Genomic DNA, 16,568 nt, shown 5'->3' with positions numbered 1-16,568 from the left:
CCAATGTTTAAATGACCGCCAACCCAATGTTGGCCCGATGACATTTTTCCGATGTCGTGCCAAAATGAAATTCTGAATGTGAAAACAATATTTCCTATATACTGGGCCAACATTATATGCACGTTGGCCGTCGTTCTAGTTGACTAATTGAAATAAGTAAACATGCACAGGATCAATTTGCAAGTAGCCTTTGCATGCATAGAACAATGGACACTTGCACTATTATAAGGTAAAGTGTCATGTGTGACATAAAGCCTAGTAAGAAAACATGAATCAATTTCCCTGAAGTTAAGTTAAAATTCAAAGTCACGTGTATAATTTGTAACATGCAGGGAAGGAATTGGTCCTCTTAATGGAAAACTGTGAGATATTACATGCGTGCACTGTACAATGAAAGAATTGTTAAATTAAATGATTCAAGTTTTTGATAAATATCAAACAAGCAAAAATTTCACTCTACTTTATCCTTTGTTTAATCTCTGTTATGAAGCAGCGTTACAGTTGAATACAAAATACATTATGTGTAATTAAGACATACTTAAAAGAATGTGGTACCTGAAACAAAACCGAATATCGAACAAAAACAACGCAATACGTCAACACTCCTGTCTACGTATAAATGTTTTAAAGATGAAGTTGAGTTCTGGTCATGCGATTGCATTGTGAAAGAAATGGTGTGGAACCGACCAGAAAAGGTTGATCATCTAGCATATAAGAATTTGTGTGTATTGCAAGGTTCTGGAATCATCAAAATGATAAGAAATTTGGCCAAGTCTTGGTAAAGTTACAAACACTTGCACAGAAAGATGTATATGGGACTACACGAACACGTGGCGTAAAAAGCCGGCCCCCGATTTTTACGATGTTACATGCATATTTAGAATATGAAGGCATTTGAAGAACCATGCTTTTCAGGGAACATGTCTTAACTGATGTTCTTCCACACTTGCATAATAAGAATGAGTAATGCTCACAAATTATTTTTCACCTCTTCCCAGAACTCAACCTTCTCTTTAACCCCTTCAGAAGCTGTACTAAATACATGTACACGAAAATTATGGACATCTTGGTAGGTACATGGATTCATGATCGTTTTTGTTTACACTAAATTCCAATAAATAAATGTAATACATGTTCAAGCTGTTTCAAGAATAGCATTGAAGTATAATTTAGGTGTAAGTTTTGTTTCTTTTTTAATGTAGGCCTACACTGTACATGTCTTAATCACTGAAATCACTGTATGTCGTGCAGTCGATTCTTACTGGCGAGCAAAGCCCCAGGCATCTACTCTTCATATTTTAATCAATGTCATCCTGAATGAGATGCCATGCTGAATTTAGTGGCATGACATTCGTCACAAAATAAAGATGCCTACAGCATTATGGGTTCAAAGATCCAATTTGATGTGAAGAGATAAATGGTCTTAAGAAAATACTTTGTTTCGCCTAAGGAATTAGATGTTATCTTACATAATATGTGGCAAAGTGGTGTGTTAATCGTATTTTCAATTTGATGTACCATTTTGTTTAATGGATTCTCCACCAACAAAAGATTATACATGTAGTTTAGTATTACACAGTTCAAGTCAAAATTGCAGGAGAGACGTTTCAATGTAATTTGCACTGATTCTTGTGTGATACTTCATGAAAGAGAGAAAAACAAATCTCGATGAAAAAATTACAATTCCCAAAATTTCTTTAAATTTCACTCATAAACAACTGCATTGTAGTTGAGCCCTTCTTCAATCTATCATCAAGTACATCTATTTGTCAAATAAAATTCAATAGGATTAGTTCCCCTTTAAGCATGTGCATTATATTAATCTACTGGTACAAATACTTGTTGAGACCTCATTTTACAGGGTTACAAACTTACTATGCATAGTATATCAGTAAATCCTGCATAACTTTGTGTTTATAGTTGGGATGAAGCAATAAATGTATTCGTTGACAATATGGGACATGCCAGGCCCGTACAACACGAAATAAAATCAACAACTAAATTATTCATACCCTCGGCAATTTTATTTTTACTTTTAAGTATTTGAAAATTTGATTTGTCGTGATTTAAGACTCTTGAGAATTTGAAATATTAAAGCTTGCATCTAACAGTATTCAGCAAATATCCGAATTCACCCAGTCCACCTTTTATTCTTGAGTTACGAAAAACACACCAAAAATACATAAAATGTATACAAGGGGCGTGAATAATTGGCTATTAACTGTATGTCGTACGGGAAAAGGTTGACGTTGTTAAAATAAAAGAAGAATGACGTAAATGCCAACAAATTTGAGAGAATCCATATTTACAAAAAGTGTAGACCCCCAAACAAAACCTTGGCAAAAACTATTCATTCTCATGTCGTACAGGACAATGTGGCGGAAATGGCCTGGCCAATTATTGGCGGTGAAGTCCGCAGGCAACTACGCAATTAAGACCTTGGATGTATCGTACAATGTATTTGGAACTTAGAACATGCACTAGATAACACACTGTTTAGCAATTTTATGTGCAACAACGTACATATGTGACAAGTTTCACATTTCAACTATTTCGTCTTAAAAATGAAAGTCCAAAGTCTCCATAGTACGACACTTACCTAATTTAGGTGGTCTAAGCATTAAAGTAAAATATTATCCCCTTAGTAGCTAACTAAACTCAAAGTTGTATTATTACAATTTTTTCACGTTAAACATGTATAAAGTATACTGATGTATATAGAGGGGAAAAGGGAAAATGTTGAATGGTTCCTCACAGTGTATGCAAACGTATTCATAAGTAGTTCTCTCATTTTGAACATAAATAAGCATGCATTCCATAAGCTTTGTCCAATCATATCTGCTGGATGACCAAAAGAATGAAACTGTCTCATACTCATAAAACCGATTGATAGTTGATGAGCAGTAGCTTATAACTCTAACTGCTGGGGCCAAAAGAAAAAAACAAGTTCAGTAGATTTTTTCCTCCTCCAGCCAGCAGAGTTTTAAAAAAGTTCACGAGTCAAGAGGAAGGGGGTGAGAGTGGTATCACGGGTACATCAGTCAATCACTGTCCTCTTCATCTGCACCCACGTCGCTTTCGTTGTTTGGTTCGTTGCCTTCCTCAATCTCAATTAATGCAGCTGCTGCAAAACTTAAAAGCGATGGAATATTGGTATAGAATGAAAGTAAAACATTAAAAAGGCAACGTAAAACACGATGAATACGACTGCGCCTTTAATTCCTCCGCCTGATCGGTTTGAAATGCTGTATAACGCTTTTCTAAATTATATAAATCATTGCAAACATGTTTTTATACATTCCCTGTATGGGAAAAAAAATGTAGACCGCCATCAATAAACTTTTTGTACAGAGGAGCTCACTGATGACAACTTCAAAAATCAACATCTTTCTTGTTTTTAATCGGAAATCGCTCAAACTTTCATTTATTTGTTTCTTTAACTATTCTGCTTTCATTATTACCAACTTAATATCGGGCGGCAATTCCAATTCAAACCAAAAATTAGATTAAATTTTGTATAACTTCAACTTTTAAAAAGATTGCACATACCGATATATATATATATATATATAAATGTAGATGACTAGTCTGTTTTCCTGGAATGTTCCTTTTTGATCATTTGCGGTATGGTTGTAAATTCAAACGGGTGTTGCCTTGAAATAATAACGAATTTCTATAGCGGTACTAATTTATAGGTCTGTATTCAACAGAGAAAACTTTATTTCAGATGTCGAAAAATATTTACAGAACCATTCTCAAATAACATTTATAGTTTGGGGTCATTTATACCAAAGCTAACTACGAACTGGCCTGTTAGAAAATGTTACTTGCACATTAGTGAAATGGTTACCTTTCTTTTTTTCTTCTCTCTTTCGGCGTCCTCCAGACCTGTCACTGCTGTATCTCAGCCACTTCTTTATAAGATCTTCAGTAGAAGTATTTGTGGCAGATTCCCATGATCTTCTAGTGGCACCTTAAAAAAGAGAAATTTCTTTGTCTTGATCTGAAAATACTTCATCACACAAGCGTTTTGGTCATTTATGGGTTAAGCCAATCAATAATTATATTCAATACTAGCCTGACTCAGTGTTTCGCACCTCGATCGTGATCTTAGAAACTATTCAAAATAAATTGTGGAAATCGACAACGGAAAAGCTTCTGATGATTTACTGCGGAGGGATCGTACCCTTCTCTGTTTTTTAACGAAGTGACTGCCCTGTTTTTGCATAGCTAGTGAGACAGATATACAGTGGTGTAGCGAAGACTCGGTCATTGGTGGGAGGTGGGGGGGGGGGCACCATACGTAAGTCTATTAGATTAACATTTTTCAACCAATCTTTAGTTACTGCACCCTTTTAGGAATTAAACAGTTTCTTGTCACCCTCATCCAAAATACATCAATGAGGATTTGTTTTCCATCCCTATTAAATGTAGACGTACGAGCCCATTTCTGTGTGAGGAAATAAAATAATTGTTGGTATAAAACAAAATACAACAAATATGGTGAGGGCTCCTCTTACCCCCCCCCCCCGTGCCCCCTGCCCCCCCCCCTCTTTCTAGCTACACCACTGCAGATAGACTACAAAGGATGGATAAATAGCGTTTGACTTGTTTTGGTACCTATTCATTGCACTTGGACATGAAAGAAGAGTAAAGAGAGAGGAGGGCAACTGAATACAAATTTCTACATACAAAAAGGTAATTGGAAAAGAAAGAACAGTGGAAATGAGATAATAAGAAAACTATTAAATGATGTTCATATGCTGATCCTTTATGGTTGAGAATAAATATGTGAAAATATGTTTTTAAAGAAATGAGAAGAAAACCAACAAAATTTGAGTAAAATGAAATACAGAGAAAGATGGATATAACAGACAGTGCCAAGATTATGACTGACTCTTTACAAGCAACCCTTGTAGCATATAAAGCAATATGGCAAAAGGGTACTAAAAACAGTTTTTTAGAATGTAATTTCCCTTTTCATTGCATTAACTTTGAACTCTCAAGGGGCCGCATAACATTGTTTCGTGGGACATATTTAACCAGGGCCCCAAAATTAACAGTTCAGACTCAAGCTTACGCATTTTGACCAACATTTTAAAGAGACATTGAACGCACCTGAGAAGGGGAGATGAACGAGAAGAAGAAGAAGAATAAGCAGAAGAAGAAGGAGAAGAGAGAGAAAAAGAGCGGGGAGAAAAGGAAGGATAATAAATGGGGATAGATTCTAGAAGAAAAAAAAATTCATTGCGATTGATCCACAAAAAGAAAATCCATCCAAACGTATAACTGATAATTGTGTGACTCAACATCAAGGCCCTAAAAGTGACCGAATACTTCACATAAATTTATTTTTAGTGGGTCGCTATCTTACATTCAAATTATCTCTGATGAAACCATTTTGGGTTTTGTGTTCCATGTGGCACAGTGCCACAGGGAACACAACACCGAAATACGCGTACAGTACAAACAAATTCATAACAAAACAACAAAAACATACTCGTTAAAAAAGAAATATAAAAGTTCTATTTCCAGATTCTTCAAATAAAAGGAGGAGGAAATTTTAGCCTTTCTGAAAATGTTATAGCCTGGAATTTAAACAGTTTCCAAAAAGGATATCATTAAGGTTTCCAACTTTTGTAATAAGTTCATTTGTATGAAAGCGGATAAATAAGAAAACCGATCAATGGCAAATGTTTGAAATAAATCCGACCAATAATACGAAAGTTATGAGTGTTTGATATATATTGGATCAGTATATCTACAAAGTATGCAAAACCCAAATGATTGTGATTGCAATAGTAATAACTCTCCCGTTTGTGGGGTAACAAAATATTGTATTTCTTATTACTTTTTTCTCCTAAGCGCCTTCTCCCTTCGGGCACTGATAAAATGTATTGTGGAAAGCATATTAATAAAGATTTTCGAAAAAAGAGAAGACACTCTCAAGTCTTGGATTTTAAAAACTTGACATTTTAGTAAGTTTGTGTATTGGTTGGAACACATTGGGAAAATTATCCGGCACTTCCTAATAGCGACACTACCGATTAAGCCCGGCAATTTGAAGTGCCGAAATGTTTATTGATTACAGCTTTGGAAAATGTATACTTTCCGTATTCTTGTCCGATTTAATGAATCTTTCACCAATCTGCTTATCTGTTTTCTGCTTTGTCTGTTAAGGTAGAATTTCCCTTTAAAACTCACCAATTAGGGGGCACTGCTAAAGGCGAAAAGGCGAATTGTTGAAACTCGCCTAGGCGCCTTGAGAGGTCGACTTTTTAGAGAAGACGCGAAGGGATCGAACTCGCCTTTTTGCTTCTCGGGGGTGTATGGAAAGCTGGTTTTTCATTCCTTGTATTTTTATTTGTGTTAATATAATATATAAGTATAATAGGCTTAAGTACTGTTCATTTCAATCAAAATGAAGGAAAGAGTAAGTATCTTTAGCTATAGATTTGTAAAATAAATAGATAACATATCAAGAGGACATATTTCTATAACAAAAAGTAAAATACTTACGCAATATAACGTCTGCAATGTCCATTTTGGAAATGCCGACTTTTTGTCCCATCCCTTTCCAATTCAAATTGGTGGCGAGTTCGTCTTCAAGCATCGCTTTGAGTATCCGAGCAACTACTTCTTTTTCGGTCGTTCCACCGAGCGTACCAAGAGATTTAATCTGTGATTTAAGCAGTGATAGCTAATTAAGAGTAACGACTCGAGAGCATGTATGGTACGTAGGCTACATCTTAGTTTTAATTGATAAAATGTGGCACACTTATGGTAAGGGGCGGATCTAGGGGGTGGGGGGGGGGGGGGGGGGGTAGGGGGTTTAACTCAACCCCCCCCCCCCCCCCCCCGGGCTGCCAAGTGAAAATGTGATGTGCATAGAAAAACGCCATCATGTGTCCAGACCCGCACAGTATTAGTAGATGCCAGGAAAACATCACTTACGGGGGGGGGGGGGGGGGTCCAAAAATAGCAACAACACAAAAATCGCTCAGCGAAATATCGGCCGGCGCGATTTTCTATTTTTCGGGGGCAAAAAAAAAAAATAGTGCACACTAACCCCCCCCCCACCCCCCCCCCCCCCCCCCCCCACGCTTATTCACCGGCTGGTTGTTTCGCCGCTAAATATTTTCTCACGAATTGTGCCCCCTCTTTGGCAGTCCTCCCTGTCGCCGGCTGGATCCGCCCCTGAGGTCAACCGCAACCCTACCCTACCCCCCCCCCTTTGCAAAAAGCTAGATCCGCCCCTGATGTTGCACTTTGCAAAACTATTCCTTAACCTGCATAGCTAGCACAACTCGATTGTAATTGATTTAAACACAATAGCCGCAAATAAATAAACCTATGTAATTTCTCGCCAGTTGATCTACAAATAAACACTATATGTAAAATTGCTTCTATATAGGTCAGCATCAAACATAACATATCGACATCTAGTCCAACTCGGTGTCATCCTCTTTGCATCATCATTACATCATCTTATCTACTTATATTTATATAGTAAACTGTAATAACAAAAGTTATTCGGCCTGATAAGCTTACAAGTTTCTTTTTGAATGGCTTCGCCTTCAGCTGCTCATTCAGCTGCTCCAGCTCAGTGATGTTGGAGACTGGCAGGTAAGCCTCTTCTCCCATGTCCATGGTGTCTGCCTCAACACTCTGGCCTCGAGTATTGAGCAGACTTTGCATCATGGTGGCATTCTGCCGACCCTATTGCTTGATTTCATTCAGCAATCGGATGACACCTGCACAGAGCAAAGTGTAGAAGCAACGGTTAAATTAAATGAGATATCACATACCGGTAGTAGCGATAAGCAAAGAGAATTGTTTAGGTAGATTAAATTGAATATATTAAATATATTACAGGTATAAATACATACAAACAATTAAAGTTGGTAGAATCCGCTAAAAAAAAAAAATCACTGGACAATTACATGCACATATGACGAAAATGTAAGATTTTCATTTGTGATGTTGTGCATTCCAATAAGCAGTTAGAAAGAAAAAGGGTGAACATTCATTTCCAAAATGACGGTGCACCCTCAGATTTTTAATCAAGCAAATTGAGCAATGAAACAGTACCCCTTTTGTGATTGAAAAGGGTGCCTGTATGAAATGTATGGCGCCCGATATTTTGATTCCTGTATGAAATATCACCTAGTTGTTCGTTTTTGCTCTTTTTAAAAGCATTTCTGAATAATGCGTTCGGTGGCGGAGACATGCAAATGCAAAAAACACTATCCATAACAATAATATCACCCGTTTCAGTAAACAATTGATTTTCACCGTCACCATCGATGATATCCCCACTATCACTTATTTGGTTTTGATGGCATTATTCTTAACCCCCCCCCCCTTTCCCCGTTATTTAAATAAGCACATGAAAACAATCGTTTTATTCGGCATTAAAGTTTGTATTACCTTCAGGCCATATGCTCGTTCGTGTTCGCTTGTGAACTAGCGGTTACTTGGTTTTACCAAAATCTGGCAAAAATGGATTTTGACAAGCCATTTTCAAAGCAATCCTGTTCAGGAAAGTGCGATGGATTTATATGATCAATGTATCATTTGAAAGCATGTTACTTGTACTGTATGAAAAGTAATGAATTAGATTTATACAGCTCTGGTTTGTTTATAATAACAGTTTGAAGTGTTTCGTTTTTTCCGGGACGCACTGTTGAGTGAATTACCTGTACTTCCGCCTTCCTGAACCTCACAGGTAAACCAAGGCCAGGTGTCTTCAGTTCTGGAGGGTCGTGAGCATCACTGCGTTCTTCGCGCTTGCGGCGTCACAGGGGGGCCATCGGCAACTCTGTCTCCCGTCATTCTTCCCCAGCCACTTGGAGGAGACCACTTCCACCTCTTTGGTGTCCAGAAACTCGACAATAACATATTTATCCATGGTCTGAAATAACATTATTATCTAGTACAAATGAATAAAATGTACCAAACAGCTATGACCGATTTGATAAGTGCTCATTCGATTGGAGTCTCAAAGGCTAGTACAGAGACGAGACCAGGCGCGTACGCAGGATTTTTTCAAGGGGGGGGGGGGGGGGGGTTTAACATTTATAAATCGGGCCGAAAATTTCGCAACGACTCAGCCAGCCGCTGAATAAGCGGGGGGGGGGTGGGGGTGGGGGGGGGGGGGGGGTAAGAGGACACTTTTTTTTTTTTGTCTCGAAATTTGAAAATTTGACATTTTGCTCCGTTGGGGGGGGGGGGGGTAAGGTCAGCTTTTTTAGGTCAACCATGGGAATAAAAAAAAAATCCAAAAGGGGGGGGGGTTTACAGAAATTTAGGGGGGTTTACACACAAAAAATTACCAAAGGGGGGGGGGTTTAACCCCCCCAAACACCCCTCCTGTGTACGCGCCTGGACGAGACAAAACTAATGAGTAACATGATTCAAGGGAAAGGCAACATAATTATCCATCTCTAAAAGGCAATAGAACAACTTAGCCAACATTTGCTGACACAGGAAAATGATAATCTGAAATAACAATATTAGCTAGTACAAATGAATAAAATGTACCAACCAGTTATGACCGATTTGATAAGTGCTCATTCGATTGGAGTCTCAAAGGCTAGTACAGAGACGAGACAAAACTAATGAGTAACATGATTCAAGGGAAAGGCAACATAATTATCTATCTCTGAAAGGCAATAGAACAACTTTGCCAACACTTGCTGACACAGGAAAATGATAATCTGAAATAACAATATTAGCTAGTTCAAATAAAAAAAAATGTACCAACCAGCTATGACCGATTTGATAAGTGCTCATTCGATTGGAGTCTCAAAGGCTAGTACAGAGACGAGACAAAACTAATGAGTAGCATGATTCAAGGGAAAGGCAACATATCCATTTCTGAAAGGCAATAGAACAACTTTGCCAACACTTGCTGACACAGGAAAATGATAGTCTGAAATAACAATATTAGCTAGTACAAATGAATAAAATGTACCAACCAGTTATGACCGATTCGATAAGTGCTCATTCGATTGGAGTCTCAAAGGCTAGTACAGAGATGAGACAAAACTAATGAGTAACATGATTCAAGGGAAAGGCAACATATCCATCTCTGAAAGGCAATAGAACAACTTTGCCAACACTTGCTGACACAGGAAAATGGTGCAACCTTTTGCCAAGTTCTCTAAAATAATATATTCCAATCTTGTTGGAGTCAACGGGGTAGTCAAAGAAAGACATGGCCTTTGAAAATGTGTAACAAACAATAAAAGGTTCGATTTCATTGTTGACAAGAACATTGGTCACCTGAAAAACATCCTCTCCGATCATTACAAAACTATCACGTTCATTTGTTGACATAACATAGTTATTGCAATGGAGTTCCTTGAACTGCATCGTGCCTCGGGGTGCATCGTTTGGAAGAGGTCCTGATGAGTGCCTGTACTTCCATGTGCATGGGGAGACAACATGATCAGGCTTCCGTCCTGAACTGGTATCCATGTTCTTTTCAGACAACCATCGTATGACCTGTTGTAGTGGCTGTTGTGGTTTGCGAATCATTCGCTTGATACTATTCAAATGGTTTTCATATGGAAATGCAGAGAATTTATCTAAAAATCCAAAGTTTCTAACATCATCTGCTAAATGAACCAACGAATGTACATTGTAGATGAGACTTTCTTCACCATACAGTTTCCCACACTGTGTCACAAACAGAATAAGAAGATTTTCGGCATAGTCACAGTACTCTACACACTTCGAGGGATTATACAACAGTCTTATGGCTACAACTAGAAGGATGAAATGTAAATAATAAGGTTCAGGCAAATTTCTCCTTAGAGCGACTGCCCCAGTATACAACAGAAACGTACGGAATTCCGTCGCCTTCCAACGGTCTACTTCTGCAAGAGCCCTTCCCTTTCTTGCAAACTCCCGAGGTACAAATGATTTGCAATGAATAATCTCATCTGATATTGCATTAACAACTCTTGGTCCTAGTCTGACGTTCATTGGACCTCGCATCCACAAGTTTATCAACTTTCTTACAACTCCTAGACAAATCAGATGCATATAGTCTAATGGAAACTGAGAGACCATACCCACACCAATTTGAAGCAAGCAACTAGTGTCACGATGGTGTTCCTTGTTGTCCTGATTCTTAAATGTTTGATCAGTCCTAAGAACTGCATCAACACAAGGGAAAGTGACACGCCGCTCTGTGTACACTCCTTTTTGACTACACTTGTCACAACCCCAGTAGCCCGAGTGTCCTTTGGTACACTTAACAAATGCCCTCGCCGGGGTATCACAGATAACATTTTTAATTGTGACATGTATTCTGTTGCCCCTGAATTGTACCCCCTCCCTTGATATTTTGACCATTTCTTCAAGAAAGTCGTGTAGGTAATCGTTGGAAGTATTTGGTTTGCTATCCCCTAAAAAGAGACCAATGAGAAAGGGTTCTGATGTGCAGTTGGTATCCTGGTCCTGAATCCTACCCAGTATCGGCCAAAACTGGTCCCCTTTGCTCTTGAACAAGGCATTCCGTCAATAAAAACCTGAAGAAGCAAACGATAGTCTACAAGCATATCGAAAAGTTGGGGATTAAATTCCAGGGAAGAAACTATGTTGGGAGCAATTCCAAAATGATGGTAAGTTCCACCAGCAACTTCTTTCACTTCATAGGATGTCATGGTTGTCAAAGGAGTGCGAGAATCTTTCGGTATCTGGGGGAAATGGGGCTTTAAAATAGCTAGTAATGAGTTAATGTGACTTGCTGGCGTACAGCAATTTACTGCCCATTCTCTAAGATGTTCACGGATAGTTGGTTGACCAAGATCTACATCTTCATCCGACGTTACGTCACTATCATAGCCTGAATGTGACGGCGCCGCGGCTTCGCCATGTTGACTCAAGTCTGGTATTGAGAATGCATCATCAGATTCAGAGTCAGTCAAAGATAATTCATCACCACCACATGCCCCTAATTCTATGTCACTTGAAGTACCAGTAACACCATTAATCTCGTCATCGCTAACGTCAGATGGTAAGGTGGAATTCAAAACTTCTCGTGTTTGTCTGTCGGCTATTTGGCGCAAATGTCTAATGCTGTATAGCTTTGAAGCTCTATTAAAATTTGACATAGCTACACACCACGAGTAGCACTGTATGAGAAAAATATGCAGGGCCTCTAAACCTTGAGCAAAGTGATAATGGAAACTAGAGGATCTAAATAGACTCTGACAAAGACAAAGAACTTGGGGGACCAATAATATTAATGCTGCAAACAAATCCAACAAAGTTCTGTTTAGTTCAGCTATAGGCTACAAACCCAATATTCGTATCAACATCACCTTCAAAAGTTTGGTTGATTCTGAAAAAAATCTGTAATGAGAAGAACAAAAGAAAAGAATATGTAATGAACTATAGTCTTACTCTACACGGTACAAGTTACTCAACCCTTATTCTTTCCCCTCCCCCTTTTATTATTCTGCTTCCCACCGTATATCGATGAAGGGGAGCTAGGGGGGTCCAGACGCGGCCCTCCCGGGGGGCAGGGGGGCACAGTGCCCCCCCTCTTTTTCAGATACCCCAAAGTGCCCCTTTTTACGTAGGAAAAGTGCCCCTTTTATTTTGTAAGAAGTGCCCCTTTTACATAGGAAAAGTGCCCCTTTTACTTTGACAAGTGCCCCTATTACTTAGTAAACGTGCCCCTTCCCCCTTTTCACCTCTGACGAGTGCCCTTTTTATTTTTGACACGTGCCCCTTTTCCTTCGATATGTTCCCATTTTCCTTTGCAATAAGTGTCCATTTTCCATTCTCATAAATCTTGAAATTATCTTGAATAAGTGCCATTTTTAATCTCTAGTAAGTGCCTTTTTTCAGGTACGAGAAGTGCCCCTTTTCACTTTTGATAGGTTCCCCCTCACCTCTGATAATTGCCCTATTCAAAACTGAGAGGTGCTCCTTTTACTTTGACAACTGCCCCTTTTTTCCTTTGGTAAGAAGTGCCTCTATTCTCCTTTTAATAACTACCGCTTTTTAAACTCCGATGAGCACACCTTTCATTTTAACATGTGCCCCTTTTATTTTCTAATAAGTGCCCCTTTTCCTTATAAGTGCCCCCATTAAAAAGAGAGAGCTCATTCCCCTTCTCATAACTACCCCCTTCCCTTTCTAATAAGTGCCCCTTTTCCTTATGATAAGTGCCCCCATTAAAAAGAAAGAGCTCCCTCCCCTTCTCATAACTGCCCCTTTTAAAAATCTGAACGGTGCCCCCTTCTTATTCAACAAATACACATTTTCCTTTATTATAAGTGCCCCTTTTACATTTTCATAAGTGCCCCTTTTCATATCTGGTCAGTGTCCCTTTTCACCTCTGATAATTGCCCTTTTAATAATGATACATGCCCCTTTTCCTTTCTAATAAGGGACCTATCCCCTTTTCACCTCTTATAAATGCCCTTATCAAAATCTGATGGGTGCCCCTTTCCGTCAACAAATCATACAAATGCCTATTTCCCATTTTCTTTTTCATCTCTTTAATATAATTATCTTTTGTACTTTGACACGTGCTCCTTTTCTTTTCTAATAAGTGTCTTATCCCTTTCGATAATTGCCCCCATTTCATGTAATCATTAAACGTGCCCCTTATTTAAAGCGACTAAGAGCAATTTTCCCCCAAATTTCGCTCGCTGCGCTCGCTCGCATGTAAAGATGATATAATTATGTTACTTATCAAAGGTCTTTTCAGTCTTCCGTTATGAGAATGTGCTTATAACCCCATCACGATTGGCTTTTTTCCTCTTTATAAGATGTAATTTTCGCACTGCGACCTCATAGATCTTTAAAATTTTTCTCGCTCGCTTCGCTCGCTCGTAAATGCATATTCAGACATCACACCCAACTGTACAGTATGATGCTTAAGCGATATCTTGTATGATGTATGAAGAGAAACAAATGATGAAATCATCCCTGATAATGTAATCACACTGTAGGGGTATATACCAATGTCTAAAAAAATGGTATATTTTCGCTTTGAGATTTCCCAATGTAGGTGCCCCCTTTTCCAGAAAGTGCCCTTTTTTGTTGGTGCCCCCCCCCCCACTTTGGAAGTCGCTCGGCCGCCCCTGGGGGGTCTTGCTAATACGGAACTGGTTTATGTGAAAATCAAGCCAACCTTGCATGAACTTTATAGGTCGCACACCACAAACAAATCTAAGCATATACTAGCCTAGAAACGATCCCAACATAGACTAAATAGTTGGTATAATCGGTGCTCGGGGGCTGTTGATCCACTAAATAAAATTAAAACGTGGTTTTGAATACTAAAATAATAATACTTAACTTCGATACCAGTGATTTACACAAATATTAATGTTTATGCCTTTAATGACATGATTTGCCGTTTTTCCCCCCTCTCATTCTCGCCCATTATGCCAGAAGCGGCACTCCGGGTGGGGAGAGTGGGCACTGTGCCCCCCATTTTGCAGGTGCTGTTATAGAATTCGTAGCATAATTGACAAGACCCGTGTTCTATTCATTATGCTATGTGAGGGCAGTGGCCTATTGTCAGCTAGTGCTTTTTTTTCTTTTGCTACATCTACAACAATTAGTATAAGAATTTCCGTTTCGGTTTAATAAAATTTGGAGTGGACTATTAGGCTATTATTATTATTATTATTATTATTATTATTATTATATAGGCAATTGCTTGGTAACTGGAAGGTACCAGGTTCGACACCCATCTAGTGTTTTTTTTTAAATTTGCCACATGTACAACAATTAGTATAAGTATGAAAAAAATACATTGAGATTATCAATGTGACACTTTAGTCGAGTGGATAGGCAATCGCCTGGTAACTGGAAGGTATCGGGTTCGACACCTGATACACCACATTTACAAATAATTCATATATTTGTTTAAAAAACTAATTTTGGAATTTTATAATAAATATTATTGTTGTTGTTGTTTTTGATGTAAAACAGTAAGAAAAATAGGGACTTTTTGCAGGGGGGGGGGGGGAGCAATGTAGAAAAAAACTATTTGGGGGGGCAAATTTGAAATCTATTTGAAATTTAGTCTGCTGAAATTTGAACATCGTGCCGGTGTGACCGCGTCGTTTGTCCTACCAGTTTAGTTTGTCCGTCGGACATAATATGCGGGTTTTCTGCTCGCACGGATCGTCCGCCGATATTTCACTCAGTGGGGGGGGGGGGGAGTGGGAGGGGGGGTAGTGAGCACTAAATTTGTTGGGGGGGGGGCTCTCGAAAATTTGAAAAGCCAGGGTGGCATCTAAACAAAAAGAAGATAAAATAAGGCATGTTTTTACACGTTTCTTTTCCCAAGGGGGAGGGGGGGGGGGGTAGCTGGCTCTCGTCGGCTAGCTGGCTCTCGTCAACATAGCCTGCGGCCGGTAGCTTTAACCACAAAGTCATACGGTCCATTGATGTTGGCTGCAAATGAATAGATGAATAAAATATGCATACGGAAAATTGAAATGTTATAATCACTAGAATTTGTGAACGCAAGAGACTTCTGGATGGAAAAGTTGAAATACCTCATTGTCTGTCTAGATCTTGGCTAATAGTATTTGATCCGTCAGTGTATATGGTCTGGGAGAGCCCAGAAGAGATGCTATAGCTATAGTTAGGCTAACTGTACTATATATTATTCTGCATTCTGCCAAAGCCTATATCATTTTGGTCTCCTCCTTAATCACCTGTTGGGACACTGTTAAAAATATTGCATAGTAATATATCATACACAGGTCGTCTAAAAATAATTGATTCTCTTCAGTATAAATTCATTTTAAAAAAAAGAGAAATTTAATATTTCGCTTGTTGGAACAAATGAGAGAGTTGTCCGGCACTAAATCACAGTGACATACAAAAAGGCCTACATATTCAGCCAGTTTAACTTTTTAATGGCAACCCAAGTTTGTAATAACTTTACTTGTATGAATTGGCCTATCATAATTATTATATATATATATATATATATTTAAAATATATACGGGATCGCGAAAGTCACTCGGACCGATAATAGGATATTATGTTTGAAATATGAGATCAGTCTGTTGGGAATCTTATAATTGGCAATTTGGTCAGTAGATTGTGATGTTTTCAACTCTCCCGTTTGTCGTGTACAAAAGAAGAAGTAATATTTACACGGTTTTCAAGTTTTTCAAAGTATCTTCTCCCTTGGGGCAAGTCTCAAAATGGATTGTATGTTATTATTGGTCCGCTTAATAGAAAACACCCTCCTCATCGAGACATACATTTTCATATAATATGAAGGCATTTGAAGAGCCATGCTATTCACTTTTCAAAGAATATTTTTTCTCTGATGTTCTTCCATACTAACAATCACAAATTATTTTTCACCTCTGCCCAGAACAGAACAGAACAGAACTCTTTGAGTACTCTCCGAGGGACTAATAAATATGTGTCGTGATCACAACTTGCAAAAAAATTTAACAATATGTAGTTTGTCCTATTTCGTTAAAATTTTCTGCTTTCTTTTAGAGCAATTAGTTAATTTTTCAGCTAATAAAGTAAACATGTTTTAGTATCTGTTTGCAATC

The 16,568-nt window shown here is 38.4% G+C and overlaps 1 protein-coding gene across 1 annotated transcript; it reads right to left on the bottom strand.

The window, feature by feature from the left end:
- Window positions 1–952: 952 nt before the first annotated feature.
- Window positions 953–7,754, bottom strand: LOC105437804. The gene is made up of 4 exons (XM_011664841.2): window positions 7,552–7,754; window positions 6,520–6,679; window positions 3,851–3,973; window positions 953–3,124 (listed from the first exon to the last, which is right to left on the bottom strand). Exons 1-4 carry the CDS (start codon window positions 7,699–7,701, stop codon window positions 3,042–3,044), a joined length of 516 nt encoding a protein of 171 aa, XP_011663143.2. The 5' UTR covers window positions 7,702–7,754; the 3' UTR covers window positions 953–3,041.
- Between the last annotated feature and the right edge of the window lie 8,814 nt (window positions 7,755–16,568).

This window comes from Strongylocentrotus purpuratus, unplaced genomic scaffold (genome assembly GCF_000002235.5).
Source record: "Strongylocentrotus purpuratus isolate Spur 01 unplaced genomic scaffold, Spur_5.0 spur5_scaffold_19, whole genome shotgun sequence".
NCBI lineage: Eukaryota > Metazoa > Echinodermata > Echinoidea > Camarodonta > Strongylocentrotidae > Strongylocentrotus > Strongylocentrotus purpuratus.
This window is presented reverse-complemented; position numbering and strand designations above follow the sequence as displayed.